Consider the following 24,554-nt stretch of genomic DNA (forward strand, 5'->3'; position numbering starts at 1 on the left):
ATTAGACACCGCTCGAAATCCCCTGAGTTAACTGAGGTTATGGCTGAAGACCAACCTCCTCTACTTCCACCCAGGGTGGAGGATACCCAGGATGAAAATGAGGTGCAACAGGCACCCCCGCCTCGTACTTTACGAGATTTTTTACAACCGGCGGGAGTGAGTACGCCCTCATGCATGATTTTTCCTGAAAATACAGGACAAATGGACATCAAGCCAGGAGTTATCCAACTCCTTCCCAAATTCCATGGACTTGAATCAGAGAGTCCATATTTGCATTTGAAAGAGTTCGATGAAATTATAGCTACATTATGTTTTCCTAATGTATCTGAGGATACAATTAGGCTGAAACTCTTTCCTTTTTCCTTAAAAGAGAAAGCTAAGACGTGGTTACATTCACTGCGTCCTAGATCCATTGGCACATGGAACGACATGCAGAGGGAATTCATAAAAAAATTCTTCCCACATCATAAAACGATTACCCTCAGAAAAGCGATCATGAACTTTGCCCAAAAGGAAGATGAAACATTCTTTCAATGTTGGGAAAGGTTCAAAGATTTGGTCAGTTCATGCCCACAACACGGATTTGAAACGTGGCGCATTACAAATTTTTCTATGATGGACTGACATCTTCCATGCGCCAAATGGTCGAGACAATGTGTAATGGAGAGTTCATTAATAAAGATATCGACGAGGTATGGGACTACCTCGATAGTTTGGCTGAAAAAATACAATCTTGGGACTATTACCCAAAGTCGAACACCACGTCTAGGCCGACTCAATTAAAGGAGAAAGGTGGATTATATCTCTTAAAAGAAGAGGATGATCTCAAGTGTAAAGTGACTACGCTCATAAGGAAAGTTGAGGCCATGGAAGGAAAGAAGGATAAGGTCAATGAAATTGTTTGCGGCATCTGTGATTGCAACATTCACACAACTGAAAACTGTCCTACAATACCTGCCTTTCGAGGAGTGTTGAATGAACAAGCCAATGCCGTAAATAACTATCAAAGACCTTTTACTGGACCCAACTCCAACACATACAATCCTGGCTGGAAAAATCATCCAAACTTTAGTTGGAGGAATGGACAAACGGCGACTCCTCCAGGTTTCTTCAATCAAAATCCAAATCAAGTGAAACCTCAAGAGGAACCAGTTCAAAATCCCATACAAGAGCTGGCTCAGGCAATGCGGGGAATCACAGATTTTATGCAAAAGATAGATTCTCGTATGACGGTTATAGAAAAGGGGATGCTTCCTGCACAACCTCTCCCCAATCCTAAACCGCAATACGAGAATAATGATCCCAGCTCTTCAAATCAGATGGGACATGCTAAATCCATCACCACTCTTAGGAGTGGGAAGATCATTGATAAAACTCTTCCGGTTAGGCCCGAAAAGCCTCAAGAACCAGAAGAGGACAACAATGATGGATCCAGTGATGCCCCACAAAAAGTGGAACCGGAACTTCTAGAGAAGCCAGTTGCTCCATTCCCCCAACGGTTGGTTTCACCAAAACCTCTCTCTAACTCTCAGGATATCTTAGAGGTGTTGAAACAGGTGAAAGTCAACATTCCTCTGCTTGATGTCGTTAAACAGATACCTTCATATGCCAAATTCCTAAAAGACTTATGCACGACCAAGCGACGGAAAATTATTCAAAAGAAAATCTTCTTGACTGAGAAAGTGAGTGTCATCCTGAAGCAAGACGTGCCGCAGAAATTCAAGGATCCCGGTAGCCCAACCATATCATGTGTAATCGGGAACCATCGAATTGATCACGCACTTCTTGACTTAGGAGCGAGCGTCAATTTGATTCCCTACTCGGTATACAAACAGTTAGGTTTGGGTGAATTAAAACCCACCCTAACCACACTACAACTTGCTGATCGCTCTGTTCGTGTACCAAGAGGGATAATTGAGGATGTGTTGGTCCAAGTTGATAGATTTTACTACCCTGTAGACTTTATCATCCTGGACACCGAACCCATCAATAACATGAGCACTCAGATTCCTGTCATTCTTGGTCGCCCATTCCTTGCCACGTCAAATGCAATTATCAATTGCAGGAATGGTATCATGACTATGTCTTTTGGAAATTTGACATTGGAGTCAAACATTTTTTTCAATAACGGCAGCAACGCAGAGGATGATGACGATTTCCACGACATTAACATGATTGACTCTTTTGTGGAAGATACGACGCCTCTGACCTTATCCTCCGACCATCTGGAGACATGCCTGGCCCACTCCCATGATTTTGGTGATGACATGCTTAGGGAGACGTGCGTCTTGCTTGATACTGCACCGGTACTTGAAGTTAACCGGTGGAGGCCACAATTTGAAGAATTGCCACAAACCGATGTAGTGCCTCTACCGTCTAACCTCAAGCCGCCGAAGCTTGACCTAAAACCTTTGCCCTCTGATTTGAAATATGCCTATTTAGGTCAAGATGAGACATACCCGGTGGTGATCTCTGCCCACCTGGAGAAAGAACAGGAGAGTATGCTTATATCTACTCTCATTGAGCATAAAGGAGCCCTAGGATGGACGATAGCGGACCTCAAGGGAATCGATCCCTCGATTTGTACTCACCGCATATATCTTGAGGATAATGCAAAGACTGCTCGGCAACCACAACGTAGACTAAATCCAAATATGAAGGAAGTGGTTAAGGCCGAGGTTCTTAAACTATTAAACGTGGGTATTATATACCCTATATCTGATAGTCAATGGGTGAGTCCAACTCAAGTGGTCCCTAAGAAGTCCGGAATCACCATCGTAGCCAATGCTAATAATGAACTCGTGCCAACTAGAGTCACTACTGGTTGGAGAATGTGCATTGACTACAGGAAGTTGAATACCGTCACGAGGAAAGACCACTTTCCTTTACTATTCATTGATCGGATCCTATAAAGGTTAGCTGGTCATTCCTAATACTGTTTCCTTGATGGGTATTCAGGCTACAACGAGATAGAGATAGCCCCGAAGACCAGGAAAAGACCACATTTACATGTCCCTACGGCACCTTTGCTATCGAAGGATGCCATTCGGACTATGTAATGCCCCGCCACCTTTCGCGATGTATGCTTAGTATCTTTTACGATATGGTAGGGCAATATCTAGAGGTCATCATGTGCGACTTCTCTGTTTATGGTCAATCTTTCAGTAAGTGCTTAAAGAATCTTAAATATGTCTTGAAAAGATGTGAAGAAAAGAACTTGGTACTTAATTGGGAGAAGTGTTATTTCATGGTTCGAAGGGAATTGTCCTTAGGCATATCATCTCGTCCAAGGGAATCGAGGTAGATAAGGCAAAAATCGATCTTATCTCTAACCTACCTCCACCCAAGAACATCGAGACGTGCGATCCTTCTTAGGACACGCGGGATTTTACAGCGATTCATAAAGGACTTTAGTCTTCTTTCTCGTCCTTTATGTAATCTTCTTGAAAAGGATGTTCCATTTAAGTACTGAGCAATGCCCGGAAGCTTTCACCAAGCTTAAAGGCACGTTAACCACCGCACCTATCATGCGTCCACCGAATGGAACCTTCCTTTTGAGCTTATGTGCGACGCTTGATTATGCTCTTGGGGCGGTCTTAGGCCAGAGAAAGATAAGAAGCCCTACGTCATTCATTACGCGAGTAGGACTCTAAATCCCCCCAGTGAACTACTCGACTACGGAAAAGGAACTCTTAGCCGTAGTGTTCGCCTTGGACAAATTTAGGTCCTACTTGATCGGATCCAAGATCATTATCTATACGGATCATGCAGCACTGAAGCATCTTCTTTCTAAGAATGATTCTAAGCCTCGCTTGATACGATGGATCCTTCTACTCCAAGAATTTGATTTGGAAATTAAAGATAAAAAGGAGTAAAGAATGTAGTGGCCGATCACCTTTCTCGCCTTAATACCTCGATTCCCTTGAGGCGACCCATATCAATGATATGTTCCCCGATGAACAACTTTTGAGTCTCCCATTCACCTTGGTTCTGATATTGCTAATTATCTTGCTACGGGTGCTATACCCACAGTGGACTCGCAAGATAAGAAGAAATTTTTCACCGAGGTGCGCAACTTTTTCGGGATGATCCTTACTTATTTAAATATTGCCCAGACCAAATTCTAAGGAGATGTGTACCGGACGATGAGCATCGAGGCGTCATCTCCTTCGTCACTAGAGGCTGTGGTGGTCACTTTTACGCTAAAAAGACCACGGCTAAGATTCTGCAGTGTGGCTTTTTGGCCCACTATATTTAGGGATACTCATGAGTTTTGCAAAGCTTGTGAGCGTTGTCGAAAATTGGGAGCATTGTCCGTCGAAATATGATGCCTTTGAATCCCATTCTTATCATTGAAGCATTTGATTCTTTGGGGCATCGATTTCATGGGACCATTCCCCAATCGTTTGGGAATCTGTATATTTTGCTCGCCGTGGATTATGTCACTAAATGGGTCGAAGCGATTCCGTGTCGAAAGAATGACCATCGCACGGTCATTAAATTCCTAAAAGAGAACATCCTTTCTCGATTCGGAACGCCTCGAGTCATCATTAGTGATGGGGGCTCACACTTTTGTAATAGACCATTCGAGAGCTTAATGAAGAAATACGGTATCTCTCATAAGGTGAGCACCCCATACCATCCACAGACAAGTGGACAAGCTGAGATTTCCAATAGGGAGATCAAACACATTTTGGAGAAAACGGTTAACCCAGATCGTAAGGATTGGTCAATCCGATTGACCGATGCTTTATGGGCATACCGTACTGTATTTAAAACTCCTATTGGAATGTCTCCCTTTAGACTTGTCTATGGGAAAGCTTGTCACTTGCCTGTGGAGTTGGAATATAAAGCGTACTGGGCAATCAAAAATCTTAATTTCAATCTGGACAACGCTGGCTCGCTACATAAACTTCAATTGAATGAACTTGAAGAAATCCGGAATGATGCGTACGATAATTCGAGAATTTACAAGGACAAGATGAAAGCATTTCATGACCAACACATTTTGCGAAAATCATTCACGCCTGGTCAGAAGGTCCTTTTGTACAATTCTCGATTACATCTCTTCCCGGGTAAGCTTCGATCTCGTTGGACCGGCCCTTACATTGTTGTTACTGTTTTTCCTCATGGGGCCGTTGAGATAAGAGATCCCGACAATGGCAAGGAATTTAAAGTCAATGGCCATCGATTGAAACCATTTGTCGAGAAATTTGATTCAGAGGACATGTCCATGCCTCTGACTGATCCTGTTTACCAGGACTGATCTCCTAGTCTGATGGAGGTATAGGTAGGTTTATCGCTTTCATAGGATTATGGTAGTTGTTTTGGTCTGGCTGAAGACGTTAAACTTAGCGCTCCTGGGAGGCAACCCAGCTTTTCAACTTATTTCATCGTCCTAGCTAGTTCAATGTTTGTGGGTAACATCCCTGCAAACCCTCACGAGACTACAACTCGTCCACTAGGGGTAACCTAGGGGTTTAAAGGCTTGTTGCATGCGCTAAATGCAATCGAGAGCACCTGCGAAAGTGGTATAGGTAGGATTGTATTTTTGTTATTTTATTTGTTGGTTTCTCTCTTGTGCTGACCGCTCTTACGTAGAAATCTCTGAAAAGCCTCTTGATTCTTTCATCCAGGTATTATCTTTCCATCACTTCTTATTTACTTTTTGTCCCATGTGCATCGCATGCTTATTTCTTTTACATTGAGGACAATGTGAATTTTAGGTTGGGGGTGGGAGATTATGTCACCTAATCAGCATTTTCTTGGTCTTGTACAAAAGCTGTGAAAATTTTAAAAATTTTCTGACATTTTGTTGAATTTGAAGTGATTTTGATAACCATCTTGGATTTAAAATTACAAGATAAGTGAAGTTGGTAATTTATGACTCTTGGATTCAGTCATCTATCAAATTTCAGAGCTAAGTTTGAATTGTTAATCTATTATTAGAATTTGTAAACATTGATTGAGTCATAAATTCGCAGGACACATCTCGCTTGCATATTAAGGTTTCAGTTCGATATTAAAGGATTAACTTAGTAATCACTAAACATGAAAGGATTAGGCGAATGGTCTACACCATAGGTTTGCTCCCTATAGGTGTAGATTTAATTCCCCATGAATGATATGTGAACAAGTTGGGTGTACAGTCTTTACCTTAGGTTTGCTCCCTATAGGTAAGGATTTGATTCCCCTTCTTGACATTACTTTCAATGGAAAAGTCAAAAAAACTGAAGGAATGAAAAGATGATCTTTGAGGCAAGCTTTGGTTATTATGAATTCTCTTGTTAATTACCAACGATATCCTGAAATAAAGAATTGAATATTAATGTTGAAAGTTGGGATTACACTTTACATCTGTGGAACTCAATGTTTAGGATTATTTCTAATTAAGGGACTAATACTTTGAATGAAGTTTGCCGTGTGTTTGAGTCTAGGAGAGAGTAAAGCCCAACATTCATGAATTGTTGAATTCTGAATATCTAGATTGTTTTCCAAAATCACTCGAGTTCATAGAAATTCTCCTGTAATTCTCAACTTATTTTTCGCATACTTTGCTCGGGACTAGCAAAATGCTGGTTGGGGGTTGCAAAAACTTGTTCACTCCCCAAGTATAAGGTTGTGATGTAGTAATAAACTCGGTAAGACCGAGGTCGAATCCACAGGGACTGATATCTGTACGTTATCTGAAACCAAGTAGAACTAGAACTAGACTAAGATGTGATCTAAACCAAATAGAATTTAAGAAATAATTGTGGAAGAATTGTCTAAGACTTTAAGGAATTCAGAGGAAGGAAACTAGGGATTCAGAGGATCCACTTGTAGAGATCAGGGAGATCTTATGCTCGCATCAAGGGTTATGGAAGTCAAACTGAACTTACTTGATTTGGTTCTCAAGAGGTGAAAGGTATATGAATTAGAATGGATTCCATCACCAAACCATGCCCAGGAGACAAAGTAAACAATAGAATTAAACTAATTTCCAACCAATCAACAACGTATGAAGATCAGGAAGGTACTGTCATCCTACCATGCCCATGGGACAATGATGAACAATAGGGCTTCCTGACTTCATAAACATGAAAAGGAGAAAAGGAACATGCTCAAAGCTATCACAGACCCATTGTAATTTCAGTCACAATAGACCATTAAAAACTACAAACATTCCCTTAATAATTAAACCATAATCAAGTTCAATTCACGATTAAATAGTTAACCCAGCAATTAGAGTCTCCCATCTCACTACAAGCTTCACCTCTTAGCCCTAGCTAAGAGGTTTAGCTAGACATGGATGGCTAGCGCTCTTAAAAATAAAAACAAAATAAAACAAAAAAAATATATCAGAAGAGAAAACGAACTCTCTATTGCCTTCTTCTCTCTCCCTTGCAATCGTCCAAACTAAGCCCAGATCGCAAGATCACGTGCAGCCACCTTGTTTGATGCTTCTGTTCACGTCAGATTTGGACCCCCCTCGTGCAGCAGCAGCCGAAACTGCTCCTCTCTCACACGCTGCCTCCTTCAAAACCGAGCTCCCCTTCTTTTCCTCACGTCTTCTCCTTTTTTTCCTTCCTCCTCTCTGCCCCGGTTAGCTAAGCTCCCTTCCTTTTTGTAGACATCTAGGGCGGTGGATGGGAGGTCCCTCAGCGTGAAGAGGCGGTGGAGCATGCGCACAGTCGCCTCAGAAACTCCTTCCGCAGCAGAAAAATGTTGTAACCGAGCTGCATCAGGCCCCGCCTTCTCACACTGATGCTTCTTTTTTTTTGTAAAACGAGAGCGTCCTTACGGACGATTCTTGCGTGTGAACAAGATAGATGGTCTGGATTGACCATCCGATCAACGATGGTGGCCCACCTGGATTGACCGCAGCTCGATTTGCGAAGCAGAGCATGCGATGCCTCGCGCTGTGAAAGTCAGTGGGCCCCTGTTAAGTGTCGGTTGAAAAATCCACTCCGTCTACTGAATGCACAACGGAAAAATAGGTGGGAATGGCTGGTTTCGAATCAAATTAGGTGTGGCCCACGGATAGTTTCGTTGCACCGTCTATCTTCCATTTTAACGGCTGAAATCATATCTCTGGTGTCTTTTGACATTCCTCCACCTAGGTGTGGGTCACACCTTCCCTCTGGACTTGGTGGACGGTTCAGATGAATGTTTTGGATGCTGAATGGGCCCCACTGCTAAAAAACGGACGAACGCTGTCCGTCCGTGCTCGTTCGTGCTCGAGAAGGAGACGGAGACGAGTCTCCGTGCTGACCGGGTGACTTTCGGTCCAGTGCACAGCAGGTGTACACCTGTTGTGTGCACGGGCCGTGTAAAATGGGCCCCACCGAGATGTTAATGAGAAATCCGTTCCGTCCATCAGTTTTGTCAGCTCATTTAAACGGTTGAGACCAAAACTGGAGAACATCCAGATATCAGGTGGGCCCCACTTAAGGATTTAAGGAGCTGATCTATCCGTTGGGCCACTTCCACAGCGATCCAATGGCTGATTTTTGATGTGTACGGTTTATTTGTGGTCCTCAGGCCACGTATGAAGTTTCGAACTGATCAGATGGTGGAAACCCTATGATCTTGCATTATGGACACTTTTCAGGCCACTTGAGCTTTAATTCCTCGATTTTCTTGGATCCCTGGCGTGCAAATCTATTAATCTTGGTCTCCTAAGGTCCGTCCCATGCTTTAGTGTCATCAGATCGGTAAATCCATGCTTTTTAGTGTCCTTTTCCAGTCCAAGCTCATGAAGACGCCCTGCATCACAAATACAATTAAATTAGGCTATTAAACGGTGTCATGCTTGTAAATCCATGCAATAAATGGGTCTGATATGCAATATTTGACCCTCAACAATAGACAAATAAATAAAAAGAAGGCAAAAACCATACCGATTTTATTAATATTTGAATAAAGCTTGTTGTAAGAGTATCAAAATAAACTAAAAGAATAAATAAAATGAAATATAAATACTTGATCCACCTATAAGAACGGATGATCAAGGCCAATGGTTAGTACAATGTGACTAGAAAGATGCTCGTGTAAGTAAAAACTCAATTGATCGATATCTAAAAACTTGTTGTGGATATTTAATGTAATCCTATATTAGCGATCATTGTTAAGACTAGTTTATGCTATGTTAGGATAAAACTAAAGATAGAAGAAGATAAATTGTGTTCAGTATGAGCCTTGAGCTCTTCACCATTCGCTCCTTTTATAAGTTGTCAAGATGCAAAACTCTCATTGGGTTTCCTTTTTAATCATGGTTACTCGGTGTTTACGGTATTCGTTCAGAATATGAAGATCTTTATATATTTGGAGCTTACAAGACCTTGCATCTGAATAACACAATCAAATTATCTCCTATGAGATCACTTTGATCATGGAACTGTTGGGACTGGATCCACCGATTGGACCTCTTTAATTCTTTTAAATTTGAATGATGTATGGCTAGGGAAACAGTCGGCTTAATGTCTGTTCCCTTAATTGGGTATTAGTTACAACTGGTTGGGGCGAAGGATGTGGTAGTTTCTCCGGTGGCTTACAACAAACTTACCTTCAAGCCTAAATGATTTCATATATATCCACGCCATCCATCCATTTTTCCAGCCCATTTTAGATCGTGGTTTCAAAAATTAGGCATATTTAAATTTCAGTTGGACCACACCATCAGAAACAGTGGATATTAAGTGTGTATTTATTGGTCTTTGTTGTGGTCCACTTGGCGCTTATATCTGACTCATGTTTGGGATAATGATCCAAAAAGGAACTTTCGAAATGAATTGATGGAGTGGATAAACGACATACACCGCGCACAAAAGAGGAGACCGTGAGATGGCTTTCATTGGCGCCGGCTCGTGGGAAGGTTTCCCTCCCTTTCACTCTCTCTCTCGGCTACCCGCCTACCCCCCTCTTATCACGTCTTTCTCGCTCCCTCGCCTCTCTCTCTCTCTCTCTCTCTCTCTCTCTCTCTCTCTAAACTTTCATTCGAGAGAGTGCGGCTGATTTTGAGTGCAGCTGATTTTGAGTGCAGCTGGGGAAGATGATGGGCTTTGGATAGGGTCATGTCAGGTGGTACGCGATTGGGGTTTTGCTGGAGGCTGGGGGTGGCGGCAATGGGATGATTGGTGTGTGATCAGATCTAGGATTGGTGGCCAGGGGTCTGTCTGGGCTAGGGTTAGTTTTGGGTTCGCAGTGGCGGGCCGGAGATGGAGCGGTAGCTGCTGCGATTTGGGTTGTCGAGGCTGTTGTGAGGTTTTCCTGAAAGGGGTTTGCAGATTGGGGATGGGAATCGGGAATTGGACAGGGGATGGGGATGGGGATGGGGTTTGGGGTTTGGACAGGGGTTTGGAGATTCAGCTGTTCATCGATCTGTGGCCACTTGAAAGAGGTGATCTCCGTCTCCTATCTTTCTTTTCAGCTCTGTTTCCTTCATATCGCCTCTTTTTATTTTCGATTTTTCCTGAAAAAATCAGTTCTTTTGAGCTTAATCTTAGAATTTCTGGTTTCTATTTCGCTTGCTGTCACTAGATTTAGGTTTTTATTTCGAAAATGATTTTTTTTTTTTTAAATGTTCTATTTTTTAATTTTTTCTTGGATATGATCTTACTCTTCTGTGACGAGCTTGCAACATTGTCACTTCGATCTCTGGGTTGTACATGTCGCCGTCCAGGTTCCTTACTGGCCTTAAAGAAAGTTATGGTAATCCAAGGGCAGTTTTAGCTCTCAGGTTGGTACTGAAGTTTTAAGCAGTATCTGTTGATGCGTGACACTGGCTTATGTTCGTTGAATTTCATAACATCCTATTTGTAATAGAATAATTAGTAGAGTAAGCAATCCTCTTGTTGATCTCCATTTCTATATATTTTATTTATGGTTATTAAAGTGTACTCTGTGTCAACTGTATCTGATGGAATGCAAACAATCGATGCACTCTTGACATGCAAACTGAAAAGAAAGTGGGAGGAGATTTATTCAAATTTTCAAAGGCCTGATCAAATGTTCGAAAATGGTTTGTGATGTACTTTGAACAACTTATGATGATGACATCATTTCATGTACACCTTACATACGTATCAGAGGAGGAGGCAAGCCGCACTGATTTCCTTGTGGCTAGGTGAGTATCCGTGATCATGCTGAAGACTCTATGTGCACGTGTGAGTATTTGGAAGACCCGACACTGGGAAGATGCACATGGGCTGCTTTATGGAGTGATCTAGACCATTGGATCGGAGGGATGTGACGATTGAGCTGTTGAATCACATGATTGGGCCATTGATCGTGGATCGTCTACACTAATTTTCTTAGAGTTTATCAACATTATAGTATTTAGTTTTGTTTATATTATGTTTGGACATCATTATGAGTGTTTTAGTTGATTTTAGTTAGATTAGGCTATTTTCGTCAAAATTCACAAAACAAGGTGTTAATTGTAAATTTTCAACTTTTTTAAAGATATAAAAAGAGGTTGGGCATGTGACCCTCTCCCTCATCAGGTTTTTGTGATAAAAAAGAAGAGAAAAGCTCTTGCTTTCTTCTTCCATCTTCAAAGGATTTGAAGATACTTCCATGTGATTTGGAAGAGAGATTGGTGTGAGGCTAATTTTCATCAACGGAGGTGCGAGGTATCCATCTGTCTCCCATTGTCATCTCTTTTCTCCTCCATCCAGGTATTTTCTTCAAGTTCTTTATTCTCCCATTCCATCCCAGATCTTCATCTTCTTCTAAACCTCACTTTCCCATACCCATCATAATTCAAACCCTAACCCCACTTCTTATATATCTCAATTTCTTTAATCCTAATTCACCCTAGGTTGTATTAGACCCCCTACCATGAAATAGACTATACCCTATGCTTATTGGATGTCTCTACATTCATTAGATCCTAGTTTCCTTTTATTTAATGATCTTGTGTGACGATGTTGGTAACTTAGTCTAGGATTATGCATGATGTCCTTTTGTTGTTCATGATATCTATGGTGTTTAAGGCAATGCTTGTGTCTTTTTTTATTAATTGTCTTAATTCTGGTACTTGATTTCACAAGTTATTTGGTTCATGCATCGGTCCTGCATCAACTTAGTTGCTTGTTTATAAAGAATGATCTGATTTTAGGGGTGAAAAGTCTACTTGCCCATTATATGTTGTCTCTTCAATTAGAAATGACCAAAATTCCTTGAATCATAAACACATTTCTTTGCACGGACTTCCAAATTCCAAATTTAATGTTTTTTAATTTTTTTATATTATTTTTAAAATTTTTTAAAAATAATTTTAAATTCTCAACACAGACTATCACATTCCAAATTTAATGTTGAAATAAGAAACTTGGAAATGAGGTGAAATGACTACATTAGAGGTGGTAATTTGGAATTCTTGTGCAGATAAGCCAGCTTCTACAGAAAATATGAAGGACCCACCATTTCCAATTTCATATTACACACGTAAAGCGAATGAGCTGGAAGACAACGGGTATTGTTACACTCAGCCTGGTTGCAAATGGCAAGAAATCCATGAATATTCTTTTCTTTTTTTTATTCCTTTGAAGAAATTCATTTATTTGTTCTTTTTTGTACTGCTTGGTAGTCTTATATGTAACTTAATGCATGTTTTGTATCAACTTTTCCTTCCCCTCAAGGATCTCCACCCTATGAAATGTTTGGTAGTCTGCTTACAGCCCATTTCTTGCAATAGCCTTTGAGTAGCTGATTCATTTCGATGGTATCCTAACTTTCACTGGTGAGAGCAGATACACATTCCCTATGGATGGAGTTGTGTACTTCATCATCTTACTAAATTATTTTCTGTGTCTATCCTTGCTCAGTGATTTGGGAGATCATTGATGCTGTCATTGGTTTTGTAATAATTTACATTCTAATTTTATTTTAGCTGGAATTGGGATTTGACCATCATTTTTTTGCTCATTCAGGTTGCAATGTTTTACTTTCATGATGAGTTTACCTTGATGAAGGGGATTGGACTCCTCACAACAATGGTTGGTGTCAGTTTGTTCAACTGGTATTAGTAAGTTGGCCAATCTTTCTTTCACATACTTCTATGCACATCTTTTGTTTTTTCTGCATTTATAAATTATTGGTTGTTGACTTTTAACTTGGTGTTCATTATATAGTATATATTCTGGTAAAAATGTTCTTGATTCAAAGTTCCATATCTACTATGATGTGCTTTCATGTAGGTTGAATCGATACTAAAGAAATTTTCCTTGTTTCCATGCAGTCTAAGATGGCATTAAGCATATATTTTCTAGCAGTAGTGATTGAAATGTGCTATTGCATGTCTTTGTGAATTCAGTTTGACAGTGAAATTGAATATACTTGTTCGTCAATTAACTGATAGCATTATGCATTGTGTATCCTAACAAATTTAAGCTTCACAAACTGCTCACTTGTTCAATTTGCAATGACCATTAAAAGCACGTGTTTATTATGCAAACTTTACAAATTTACAGTAGTGCTGAAAGATCAAATATCAGATGAATCTAGGCTCTATCAGTAGCCCAACTATATCATGGAACTCTTCATATCTCCTTAAATCTGACTGTGAGTAGTGATTTATATCCTAGATTCCTAGACCATCTAGAATCTTTTACGATTTTAAAGGCCTTTACCATGAGTCTCAAGTTTGTAAATGACCATCAGAGTCAGGTTTCTGTCCCTGACAAACTTCATAGGTGACAGGCACAGAGCAATCTAATAAACTGTATGACCCATTCACATGTACATTTTTTCTCTTTTCCATTTCGAGAAATTGATTTCCCATGATTTTCAAATGGTTTGGATCTGTAAATATTACATCCCATCAGTTAAATTTTTTGAGCACCATACTGCAGTCCTGGTTTTTAGATTTGGTACAACTTGTTCAGTTTGAGTCAACTCGTCCTAGTTGCGCCCGACTCAAATGACTCTTAAAACCATAACTGCAGTTTGAGTTCAAACATGATATCTAAAACACTGATTGACTTGTCTAATATCTCCATCTCCCATGCCATCATTTTCAGATATCAAAAACTACAGAAAGGCCAGCTAAGTGAAAATGCTGAAGAAATAGGGTCTCCGACTGCTAATGGAGCTGCAAAGTATTCTATCCTTGAGAATATGGATGACCAGTATGATGAACTTTGACAGCACCCAGGATTATAGGACTCTTCATAAGTTATAAGCTGAAAGAAAGTGATGAACATTTTTGGTTTTCTCTTTCTAAACATAGCCAAATTCCACTCTAACAATGTAGGGTTCCCAAATATGACTCTGATGTGCATCTTAGAGACTGCTGAATCATAGGAAAATCATTGAATGTCACAGATAATAAGTTTTTCTTTTATATATCAGCTACATTTCTTGATAATAAGAAATTTTGAAGGTGTTGAGATCGACATATAGGGGTTTAGAAAATTTAGCTTACTGTGGAATTAGAAATTTGGTATAAAAACATGCATGCTTAAATATCGTATTTGAGGATGGAGAAAATGAAAATAATCTGAAATCTGCTAAAAACAGCCTCACATACCTGTCCCTCCATAATTTGAGTTTTTCTAAGACCACACATGGACACATGTGCCAACTTGGCACATGTTTAGGACATCTGTATTGCACATAATCTGGATACCCAATAAATCAGTACATTTATCAGGCAGCCATTTCCATTTTGTTCCTTCATGTGTTGCCCGCCCGATGAATTGACCAGCCTCAGTCATGGGCCAGGTCATCTACATGGTGGGGCCCAACTGCTACCTAGCTTGGATGTCCCACACATGCCATGCTGGCATATTAAGAAGGGAATTTCGGCTTACAAAAGATCCCGTAACCTAATGTAGGTTGGTATTTTAAAAAATAAAATAATTTAAGGTTTCTAGATGCAAGTTCCATAATCTAATTTCTCAGAATAGTTTCCATCTTCTGTCAAAATGAGTACTAAAGGATCACATCAGATTTTGTATATTCCCATCAATTTGATATATCTTCTTTGAAAAAAAGGAAACCATTTTATTATTATTCATTACTGAGAAAAGTACATTTTTGTTAACTGGTTTCGGTTCTTCTTTTCCCCCTATAGATATTGAAGAGAACGAGCTATTTTTAGTGCCACTGTAATTTTGAAACCGAACGTGTAAATGCCCCTCAAAAGTAAGTAAATACATCCGAAACATATAAAATGCAGTTAATCCTGCTGTGGAACAGGCTATTATCGCAAAAATCGGTGAATACAACCAACTATCATCAAGAATTTCATCTTTGGACCAAAAACAAGCAAGAGGTGGAATACCACAAAGAGAAAGTGTACCTAATAAAAAAGTAGTTTTTGTAATTGGCACATATTTGGTTAAACCACCCATAAGAACCATGTTCTGACTTTTATCTGGAGAATATCCAACAATGGGTTCCATTGAATGAATAATCGATCCGGATCCTAAAAACAATAATGCTTTCGAATAGGCATGAGTGATTAAATGGAATAAAGCAGCTCGATAAGAACCTATCCCTGGAGCTAACATAATATAACCCAATTGAGACATTGTAGAATAGGCTAAACTTCTCTTAATGTCTTTTTGAGCAAGAGCTAAAGTAGCTCCTAATAGTACCGTTATTATACCTAGCAAAGAAATGAGATTCATTATGTAAGGTATGACTGTGAAAAGGGGAAGAAGCCGAGCGACAAGAAAAATTCCTGCTGCTACCATAGTAGCAGCATGTATAAGAGCCGAAATAGGAGTGGGCCCCTCCATGGCATCAGGTAACCATACATGAAGGGGAAATTGTGCGGATTTAGCAACTGCACCAAGGAATAATAGGGAGGCACACAGAGTAGCAAATAAAGAATGGACCCCATTATTATGGATCAAGTTATTGAAGATTTCGAACAAATCCCGAAGTTCCAAACTACCTGTTATCCAATAAAAACCTAAGATTCCTAATAATAAACCAAAATCCCCTACACGATTAGTTACAAATGCTTTTTGACAAGCATTGGCTGCAATTGGTCGTGTGAACCAAAAACCTATTAATAGATACGAACACATTCCCACCAGTTCCCAAAAAATATGAATTTGTATCAAATTGGAACTAGTAACTAATCCCAACATAGAAGTATTGGAAAAACTCATATAAGCAAAAAATCTCAAATATCCTTGATCATGAGACATATAATTGTCACTATAAATAAGAACCATGATTCCAACAGTAGTGATTAGTATTGACATAATACAAGTAAGTGGGTCGATCAAGTGGCCGAACTCTAAAGAAAAATCATTATTGATGGTCCAAGAACATAGAAATTGATAGATAGAACTGCCATTGATTTGCTGAATAGACAGATCGGCCGAAAAAACCATAACTATACTTAGCAATGAAACACTAGGAAAAGCCCACATACGACGAAGATTTTTTGTTGCAGTCGGAACAAGCAGAAGTCCCCATCCTATTGACATAGTAACTGGAAGTGGAACGAAAGGTATGATCCATGCATATTGATATGTATGTTCCATAAGAAAATAAAACTTTTTTTATTCTTATTAATTGTTTCCGATTCACCAGCTCTTCTCTCTTTCGGAAGTCAAATAAATAAATAAAAATAAAGATAGAAAAGAACTCAAATAAGGATTTTTAATTCTTAATTATTCCGATTCTTTCCCAAATATCGTATTGAATAAAAAGAAATTTAAATCAAGAAGTTACAATTGTTCAAATGACCGAGTCACTGGTTAAAACTGACCATTTAGTTATTAACTAAGATATTTATTAAGATAAAGAAAGAATATGAGATTTTCAATCATTCCACTATTACGGCGATTGATGTCCATATAGTAAATAGTAAGGAAAAGGAATGACACCAAAAAAGGGTAAAAGTACTCTATTGGGATATGGATCATAGAATCCGCCAATAACTCGACCCAATAAAATACTAGTTATTTTAGTTAGTTTATTCGGAGTCATTAATTAATTCATTGTAGAACTGATTGATTGGCTTCTATTCCAATAAAACAAATTTATGTTTATAGGAAATCCTATGATACTCGTCACTTCGCATAGAACTGAAATAAGAGATTACTAAAATGACCTTTATCAAGTAATGTATCGTTTAACAGATTAACTACCAATCTCATTTTCATTTAAATTATGAGTACTCTATCCTCGAGCTTGATCAATTAATAGAAAAATTTTAAATTATTATTTTCTTAAATTAGGTAAGGATTCTTAAGCTTTTCGATTTATTCAATGTAAGACGACGAGATATAAATAGACTGAGATTGAGATATGAATTGGAACCCTTTTTGATTCTTATCAACAACAACCGGTTCGATTTCTATGGTAGCGGACCTCATAGACATAGATCGGAATGAAGATATGAAGGTACAAATTAGTACGAATTCTTATTTCTTCGGGCATTGTATGTAATAGAGATGTGGAACAAAAAAAAATTCCTTTGAAAATCACATCGTTTTTCTTTTTTCTATTTCTTTTTTTTATCCCTAGTGTACTCTATGTGATGCGCACGTATCTATATTTTTGTATGTTATGAAGGAAGTATCCGCTATGGAATACATATAGATAATGAATGGCAAGAACGATCCATTTTGAACAAGACATGTCTTTCATATCCAACTATAAAAGTAACTTCTTTATTTTAAAATGGTGGTTCCAAAGAAACGTACTTCTATCTCAAAAAACCGTATTCGTAGAAATATTTGGAAGAAAAAGGGATATTGGGCAGCGGTAAATGCTTTATCTTTAGCTAAATCTATTTCTACCAAGCATTCAAAAAGTTTTTTTTGTGTGACAAACAAGTAATAAAGCCTTGGAATAATCTGAATCGACATGACTCGATGAATTGGATGATTTATAAGATGAATAATTCACATTAACTAATGTTTTGAACTCATCTATATGAGATAAAACCGAACCAGCTATTGTGGTATGTAAAATAAGAATTGATGAACTGAAAGATTAAAGATTAAATAAATTAATGAACTGAAAGGTTAAAGATTAAATAAATCAGAAACAATCAGGGATCTCAATTGTAATAGTATTGAGAAATTGATTCAAACCTTGTTCAAAGGACAACCTTACACCAAAAACAGATGTTTTAGATAGGACAACATGATTTCTCGAACGCAGTAAGGATCAAGATCGCAAACTAAAACAAGAAGCAAATGAAGAAATCTATCTATTACAAGCATTCACCACATGTACATGAAAAGATTACAATCATTCAACATATATATCATATACACCATTCACCACAAAACACCAAGAGTTATAGTGGTTCGGTGTGTACACCAACTGTTCTCAAACAACCACACCTACTCCACTCCCAATAATCACAACCCACGTGATTTTGGTGTTCACTAATAATTAAGGTTTTCTCAGGTTCACCTTAAAACCTATACAGTTGTGTTTTCAAATGAGTTATCACAATCAAAATTCCGCGCTGAGATTTTCTAGCTATCTCAGTTAAAACCAATACAGAGATTTTCTAGATATCTCAAGAAACCAAAAATAAATAAAGAATACTTATCTTTTTCTGGAGATGCTCTTTGATGTAGCCCGTAGAACCGCTTCGCTTGATGTATAGATGTTCAATGTCTAATAAACATAATTAAGGGTTCTAGGTTCTAAATAGATTTTAAATTAACTCAAATATGAGGCTACTTGTTTGAATTCCTTAGATCTCACAAAGTAGAGTAAAAACTTATTTTAAAATATCAAATTCACAAAATATAGATCAAGGAATTACAAAAACAAAAGCTGTAAAAAAGATCTAAAATTACCGGGCTATAGCTTGAAAATGACGAGGACTTTTCTCTCTCAAAGTGAAAGCTTTTTGTGGCTTTTCTGAATGAATTAGAATGAGAAAAGACCTCTTTTTATAAGCTGAAAAATGGTTCCTTCCACCGGTCTAAGAATCAACCAAATTTCAAATTTTCGGCACGATCGGATAAAATCGACCTTCGACTAGTCGAGGGGCTTGCCCGGCTGGTCGAGTGGCCTGATCGACTAGTCGAGCAAAGCCTTCAACTGGTCGAGGGAGCATGAATCAATTGCTGGAGTCCCTTCGACTGGTCGAGTGAGTGTCCACGACTGGTCGAACACACTGCTCGACTGGTCGAAGAACTACCAGAAAATTCCGATTTTCTTGGACTGATCGAAGCATTTCTTGGACTGGTCGAAGGATAGCCTGGACTAGTCGAACTTAGGCTTGAACTAGTCGAATTTAGGCCTAACCAAAAGTATAAAAATCCGTGTATAATTAGCATATGAAAGGACCTAAGTCTAGGGTCTTTCTAGGGTCAGAAATACCTGTAATTATTGGACATTAAAGTATATACCTTGAAATTACTACTTGAATCTTTAGTAGCGTTCAGTAGATCTTCTACTTGAAGTAGACTTGTAATTGGAGCTTGATCTTGAACTTGAAGTGAAGTAGAACTCAAACTTGAAGTACCATCTTCATGTCTTGTACTTTCCAACTTTATATGTTGATCTTGAAGGTGAACTTTCCATCTTGCTTCACTTGAAGGTGAACTTTCCATCACATGAATAAGTCACACTATAAATTGTTTTATCTCATCTTTGACAAATAAGGGTGCTTTATACATCACAACACTTACAATATCCCCCTTTGTCAAATTCGTGACAGAACAGACTTAGAAAACAAAATACAAAAACTTCACACTTTACACTTTCTCTCAATATGAGCACAACATCTACTCCCCCTCAATCTGAGCTTGGACTTGTGTAGAATACCTGTATTAACAAATATATATATTTCTAAACATACAATCCACACAATTCAATAGCGCATTGCATTTGATTTAATCATAACCATAACAAGTCGTAAATTAATAATGCAATTGATTTAATCATAACCATAACAAGTCTCTCCCCCTTTTTGTCACAACTTGACAAAGGAAGACAGAAGGAGAATCATAAATAAATGAAGCATAATAGGAGAAATATGATTAAAGAGTAACTCATGAGAGTAGAAACAAGATTTAGAAAGCATAAAGAGAGTATCATCTAAGATTAGAAATTAAGTAATACAACCCAAGCATAAGTGAAAGTTATACAATCCCAACACAAAATAAAATTAAAACCTAGTCAGAACCAGAGGAGGAAGGAGGTGGAATGGACGGGTCAATCTGATGAAGTCCCTTAGTAATGTGATGAAATTATTTTCGCATATACTTCATTGATGACTTGTGACTTTGAGTCAGATTGTCCTGTGACACTTTTAACTCCACCTTCTCTTCTAAAGAACAAAGGCGCTTATCAAAGTGAGACGGTTGAAAATCAGGATCCGCCTCATCATCGGTTTCTAACTCATCAAAGATGTAACTCATTAAAGATGTCATTTATAATAGTGTCTGCAGGCAAGGTGTCTTCTTCTTCTTCAACGTCTTCCTCATCATGCTGACCAGGTAGACACTCCAAGTGCATCTTGTTGATGTTGGAGTTATTAAATGGAAGAACTCCTATTGGTGCCTCAGCAGGAGGAATGACCACATTACAATGAAGTGCTAGGGTAGTCATTAGATAGGCAAAAGGTATATAGCCATGGCCAGGATGGAGACAAAATTGTATCATGATATAACAAATTAGAGAAGGAAGACATATGGGTATGCTAGACACAATACAGTGAAGAATACGACACATGAAGGAGGGTAAGCTCGGCCTTGTTCCCAAACTTAGGATAGACATTAGAGATAAAAATGTGGTGAAGAACTCTGCACTTGGGCAACATTTGATTGGCATGAAGGGCATTACTTGAACTCCATTCGGCATTAAACCGACACGATTTGCGGGTAATTGTTCGCCTTTCAGATTCAGTCATTCTCTCAGCTAGTGTAGGTATTGGAATACCTTCATCATTGACATTGATGTCCAATAGACCTGAGATGAGATGTTTATCTACAGGGAATGCCCCTTCTCTAAAATTGATAAAGAATGTAAGATCATCTAGGGATGCTTCTCCTATATATGTATACATTCCTTGTGCAATCGAGCGGTATGCCGGTTCGCCCTAATTTAAAATGTTTTCCCAACCAACAGAGTTAAGGATGGGAAGAAGCTGAAATGGAGCCAAATGATTGACATTAATAGTTCTTTCTATTATGACTTCTCTATTGCGAAGATCCTGAACATACTCTGGGTCTTCCTCGGGTGCCCTTAGGGTTCTAACCCTAAGAGGAGTCGACCTAGAGGATGAGCCACGAGTGACTTTCTTCCTAGATTGATGTTCCATTTAGTGATTGCAACAAAGAAAATCAAAAATAGAAGATGGGTTTAAAAGGAATCAGATTTTATAGCTAAAACCCTCTAAAAACGGAATGGAAATCTCAAATCAACAACAAAATGATGCTAAAGGTGCATACAAGAACCCAACTCTAAAAGGAAATTGAAAATGAGGCATTTACAATGACTCTATGAAGATGGGTTCGGCGAGTGGAGAGAGGGCTTGATGAGGAAGATGAAGAAAATGAAGAAAAAAGTGATTTTTCCCTTTTTAGAGAAGCCCACCCGCGCTCCTTGACTGGTCGAGTATGTGCTCGACCGGTCGTGCCACACTGAAATATCAAATATATTTAAAATTTTTGCATAAAAAATATAAATAAAAAAATGCAAATAATAACATGATTTAATTAGTTTGAATTACACATACCAATATCATGTTTTAATTTAGAAAATCTATTCCTGTCAAGCGGTTTAGTCATAATGTCAGCAAGTTGATTTTCAGTCTGGATATATTCTAAAGAAATGCTTTTATCTTCAACCAATTTTGGAATATAATAATAACGAATGTCTATATGCTTCCTACGAGAATGTTGAATGGGATTTTTTGAAATATTAATTGCGCTTGAGTTATCGCAATACAAGATCATTGTATCTTGCACAATTCCATAATCATTTAGCATTCTTTTCATCCAAACTAGTTGGATACAAGCATTACCAGCTGCAATGTATTCAGCCTTAACTGTGGATAAAGATACCGAACTCTGTTTCTTACTGTGCCAGGAAACTAAACAATTTCCAACATAGAAACATCCACCACTGGTGGACTTTCTATCATCGATGTTCTTTGCCCAGTCGGCATCTGTATATCCAGCTAGTTGAACATTTGTATCATGCAGATACCAGAGCCCTAAATTAGCAGTACCTGCGAGATATCTAATAGTGCGTTTGACAGCAATAAGATGTGATTCTTTTGGATCTGATTGATATCTAGCATAGATACCTACACTAAAGGTAATATCTGGTCTACCAACAGTTAAGTATAAGAGACTATCAATCATGTTGCGATATAACCGAGAGTCTATATTTTTACCTGTTTCATCATTTGAAAGTTTAAGAGTCGTACTCATATGAGTATCAAATTTCTTACCATTCTTGAATCCAAATTTCTTAACCAAATTTAAGGTACACTTAGTTTGAGAAATGAAGATACCATTTCTTAACTAAATTTAAGGTACACTTAGTTTGAGAAATGAAGATACCATCTTTTAGCTGTTTAACTTGTAATCCTAGAAAGTAATTCAATTTTCCAACCATACTCATATCGAACTTGGATTTCATAAGTTCTGCAAACTCAACGGCCAGGTTAGTGCTTGTAGAACCATAGATAATATCATCAACATATATCCATGGTGTGCCAAAACGGTTACGTATCGGTCGTAACGACCGATACGTAACGGTAACGGTGGGAACCGTTACGTGTTTCAGGGTCGTATCGGCCGTTACCCGATTTTGTACCCGTATCGGCCGAATAATTGTAACTTTTTTTTTTTTTCATTTTAAGCTCTGTTTTTACTTTTTTTTTGAAACCTCTTGCTTCTAAACTGTTTCTCACTCCTACTACTAATTTCGACCAACCTTGGCTAGGTATTTGAGATAAAAATACATTATATTATGGATTTTCTTGAATCAAAACTCGGTGGGACATTTTTCAGAAATTTGTCAAAAATAGGTATTTATACTTTTTAAAAAAAAATATGTTTTGCTGTTTTAATCATGCCATATGATGTGTTAATCATAGTAGAACATGTTAATGTGCATTTTACAGATTTGGGGTGCCATTTAATAATTTTTTAATATTTTTTCTATTTACGCATGAATTTTAGCCCCCTTTTTTAAAATTCGAAAAATCAATTTTTAATGGTTGTTTTGCTGTTTTAATCATGCCATTTGATGTGCTAATCATAGTAGAACATGTTAATGTGCATTTTACAGATTTGGGGTGCCATTTTATATATATTATATATTTTTTTCTATTTACGCATTTATTTTGGCCCTTTTTTTGAAAATTTGAAAAATCATTTTTTAATGATTCTTTTGCTGTTTTAATGATGCCATATGATGTGTTAATCATAGTAGAATATGTTAATGTGCATTTCATAGATTTAGGGTGCCATTTTATAATTTTTTTTTATATATTTTTCTATTTACACATTTATTTTGGCCCTTTTTTAGAAAATTCGAAAAATCATTTTTTAATAATTCTTTTGCTGTTTTAATGATGTTCATACGATGTGTTGATCGTAGTAGAACATGTTAATGTGCATTTTACATATTTGGGGTGCCATTTTATATTTTTTTAATATTTTTTTCTATTTACGCATTTATTTCGGCCCTTTTTTTGAAAATTTGAAAAATCATTTTTTAATGATTCTTTTGCTGTTTTAATGATGCCATATGATGTGTTAATCACAGTAGAACATGTTAATGTGCATTTTACATATTTGGGGTGCCATTTTATATTTTTTTTTAAATGTTTTTTTTTCTATTTACGCATGAATTTTGGCCCTCAAAAAATAATTGCAAACACCTAAATGTAAGATATTTTCATATTACATTCATTCTAATATATCTATCATTGATAGTAGATAGTTAGAAAATTAAATATATGAATTTTGTAGTCAAATTCAGGTTATCTGGTTCATAAATTCATCAGATAGTCCGATACAACTTCTCACTAAAGAGTGGACCGTTACACCACCATAAACATGTTCCAATTTATAAATGAATGCATATTTGGAATGCTTAGAATATACCGGATTTAATCCATATTTTTTCATATTTTTTTGGGAAAATTTTTTATTTTGCGCCGTTACGTGCCGTTACGCCCCCGTATCGCCGTTACGCCCCCGTATCCGTATCGGTTTCGGAGGGCACCGTTACGCCAACCGATACCAATACAGGACACCTTGCGTATATCTGTACAATTAGTATGTGTTCATTATATTTTTTAACAAACAGAGTTTTATTAACACTTCCCATAATAAAATTGTGACTGAGTAAAAACTTAGTTAGCTTCTCATACCATGCCCCGAGAGCTTGTTTCAGATCGTAAAATACCTTTTTAAGGCAGTATACATGATTTGAGTGTTTAGGGTCATCAAAGCCCTTAGGCTGTTCAACATAGACCTCTTCATGTAGATCACCATTTAAGAATGCACTTTTAACAGCCATTTAATATATCTTGAACTTTTTGAAGCAGGCAATGGATATAAATAATCTGATCGATTCAAGGCGAGCTAATGGCGTAAAGGTTTCAT

At 37.9% G+C, this 24,554-nt stretch overlaps 1 protein-coding gene and 1 non-coding gene across 4 annotated transcripts; one reads left to right on the forward strand and one right to left on the reverse strand.

Moving 5' to 3' along the window:
- Window positions 1–477: 477 nt before the first annotated feature.
- Window positions 478–584, reverse strand: LOC131257231 (small nucleolar RNA R71). The gene has a single exon (XR_009177243.1). It is a non-coding gene; the product is annotated as a small nucleolar RNA R71 (small nucleolar RNA).
- A 9,416-nt stretch (window positions 585–10,000) lies between these two features.
- Window positions 10,001–14,400, forward strand: LOC131255568 (uncharacterized). 3 transcript variants are annotated; one of them, XM_058256317.1, is made up of 5 exons: window positions 10,001–10,118; window positions 10,187–10,381; window positions 10,615–10,720; window positions 12,918–13,012; window positions 14,007–14,400. In XM_058256317.1, the coding sequence occupies exons 1-4, from the start codon at window positions 10,112–10,114 to the stop codon at window positions 12,952–12,954; spliced, it is 345 nt and encodes a 114-aa protein (XP_058112300.1). In that variant the 5' UTR covers window positions 10,001–10,111; the 3' UTR covers window positions 12,955–13,012; window positions 14,007–14,400. The 3 variants fall into 3 exon arrangements, 2 of the variants coding, with proteins under 2 accessions (XP_058112300.1, XP_058112301.1); XM_058256318.1 differs by having other exon boundaries at window positions 12,918–13,006; XR_009176175.1 differs by lacking the exon at window positions 10,615–10,720.
- The last annotated feature ends 10,154 nt before the right edge of the window (window positions 14,401–24,554 follow it).

This window comes from Magnolia sinica, chromosome 9, assembly GCF_029962835.1.
Source record: "Magnolia sinica isolate HGM2019 chromosome 9, MsV1, whole genome shotgun sequence".
Classification (NCBI taxonomy): Eukaryota; Viridiplantae; Streptophyta; class Magnoliopsida; order Magnoliales; family Magnoliaceae; genus Magnolia; species Magnolia sinica.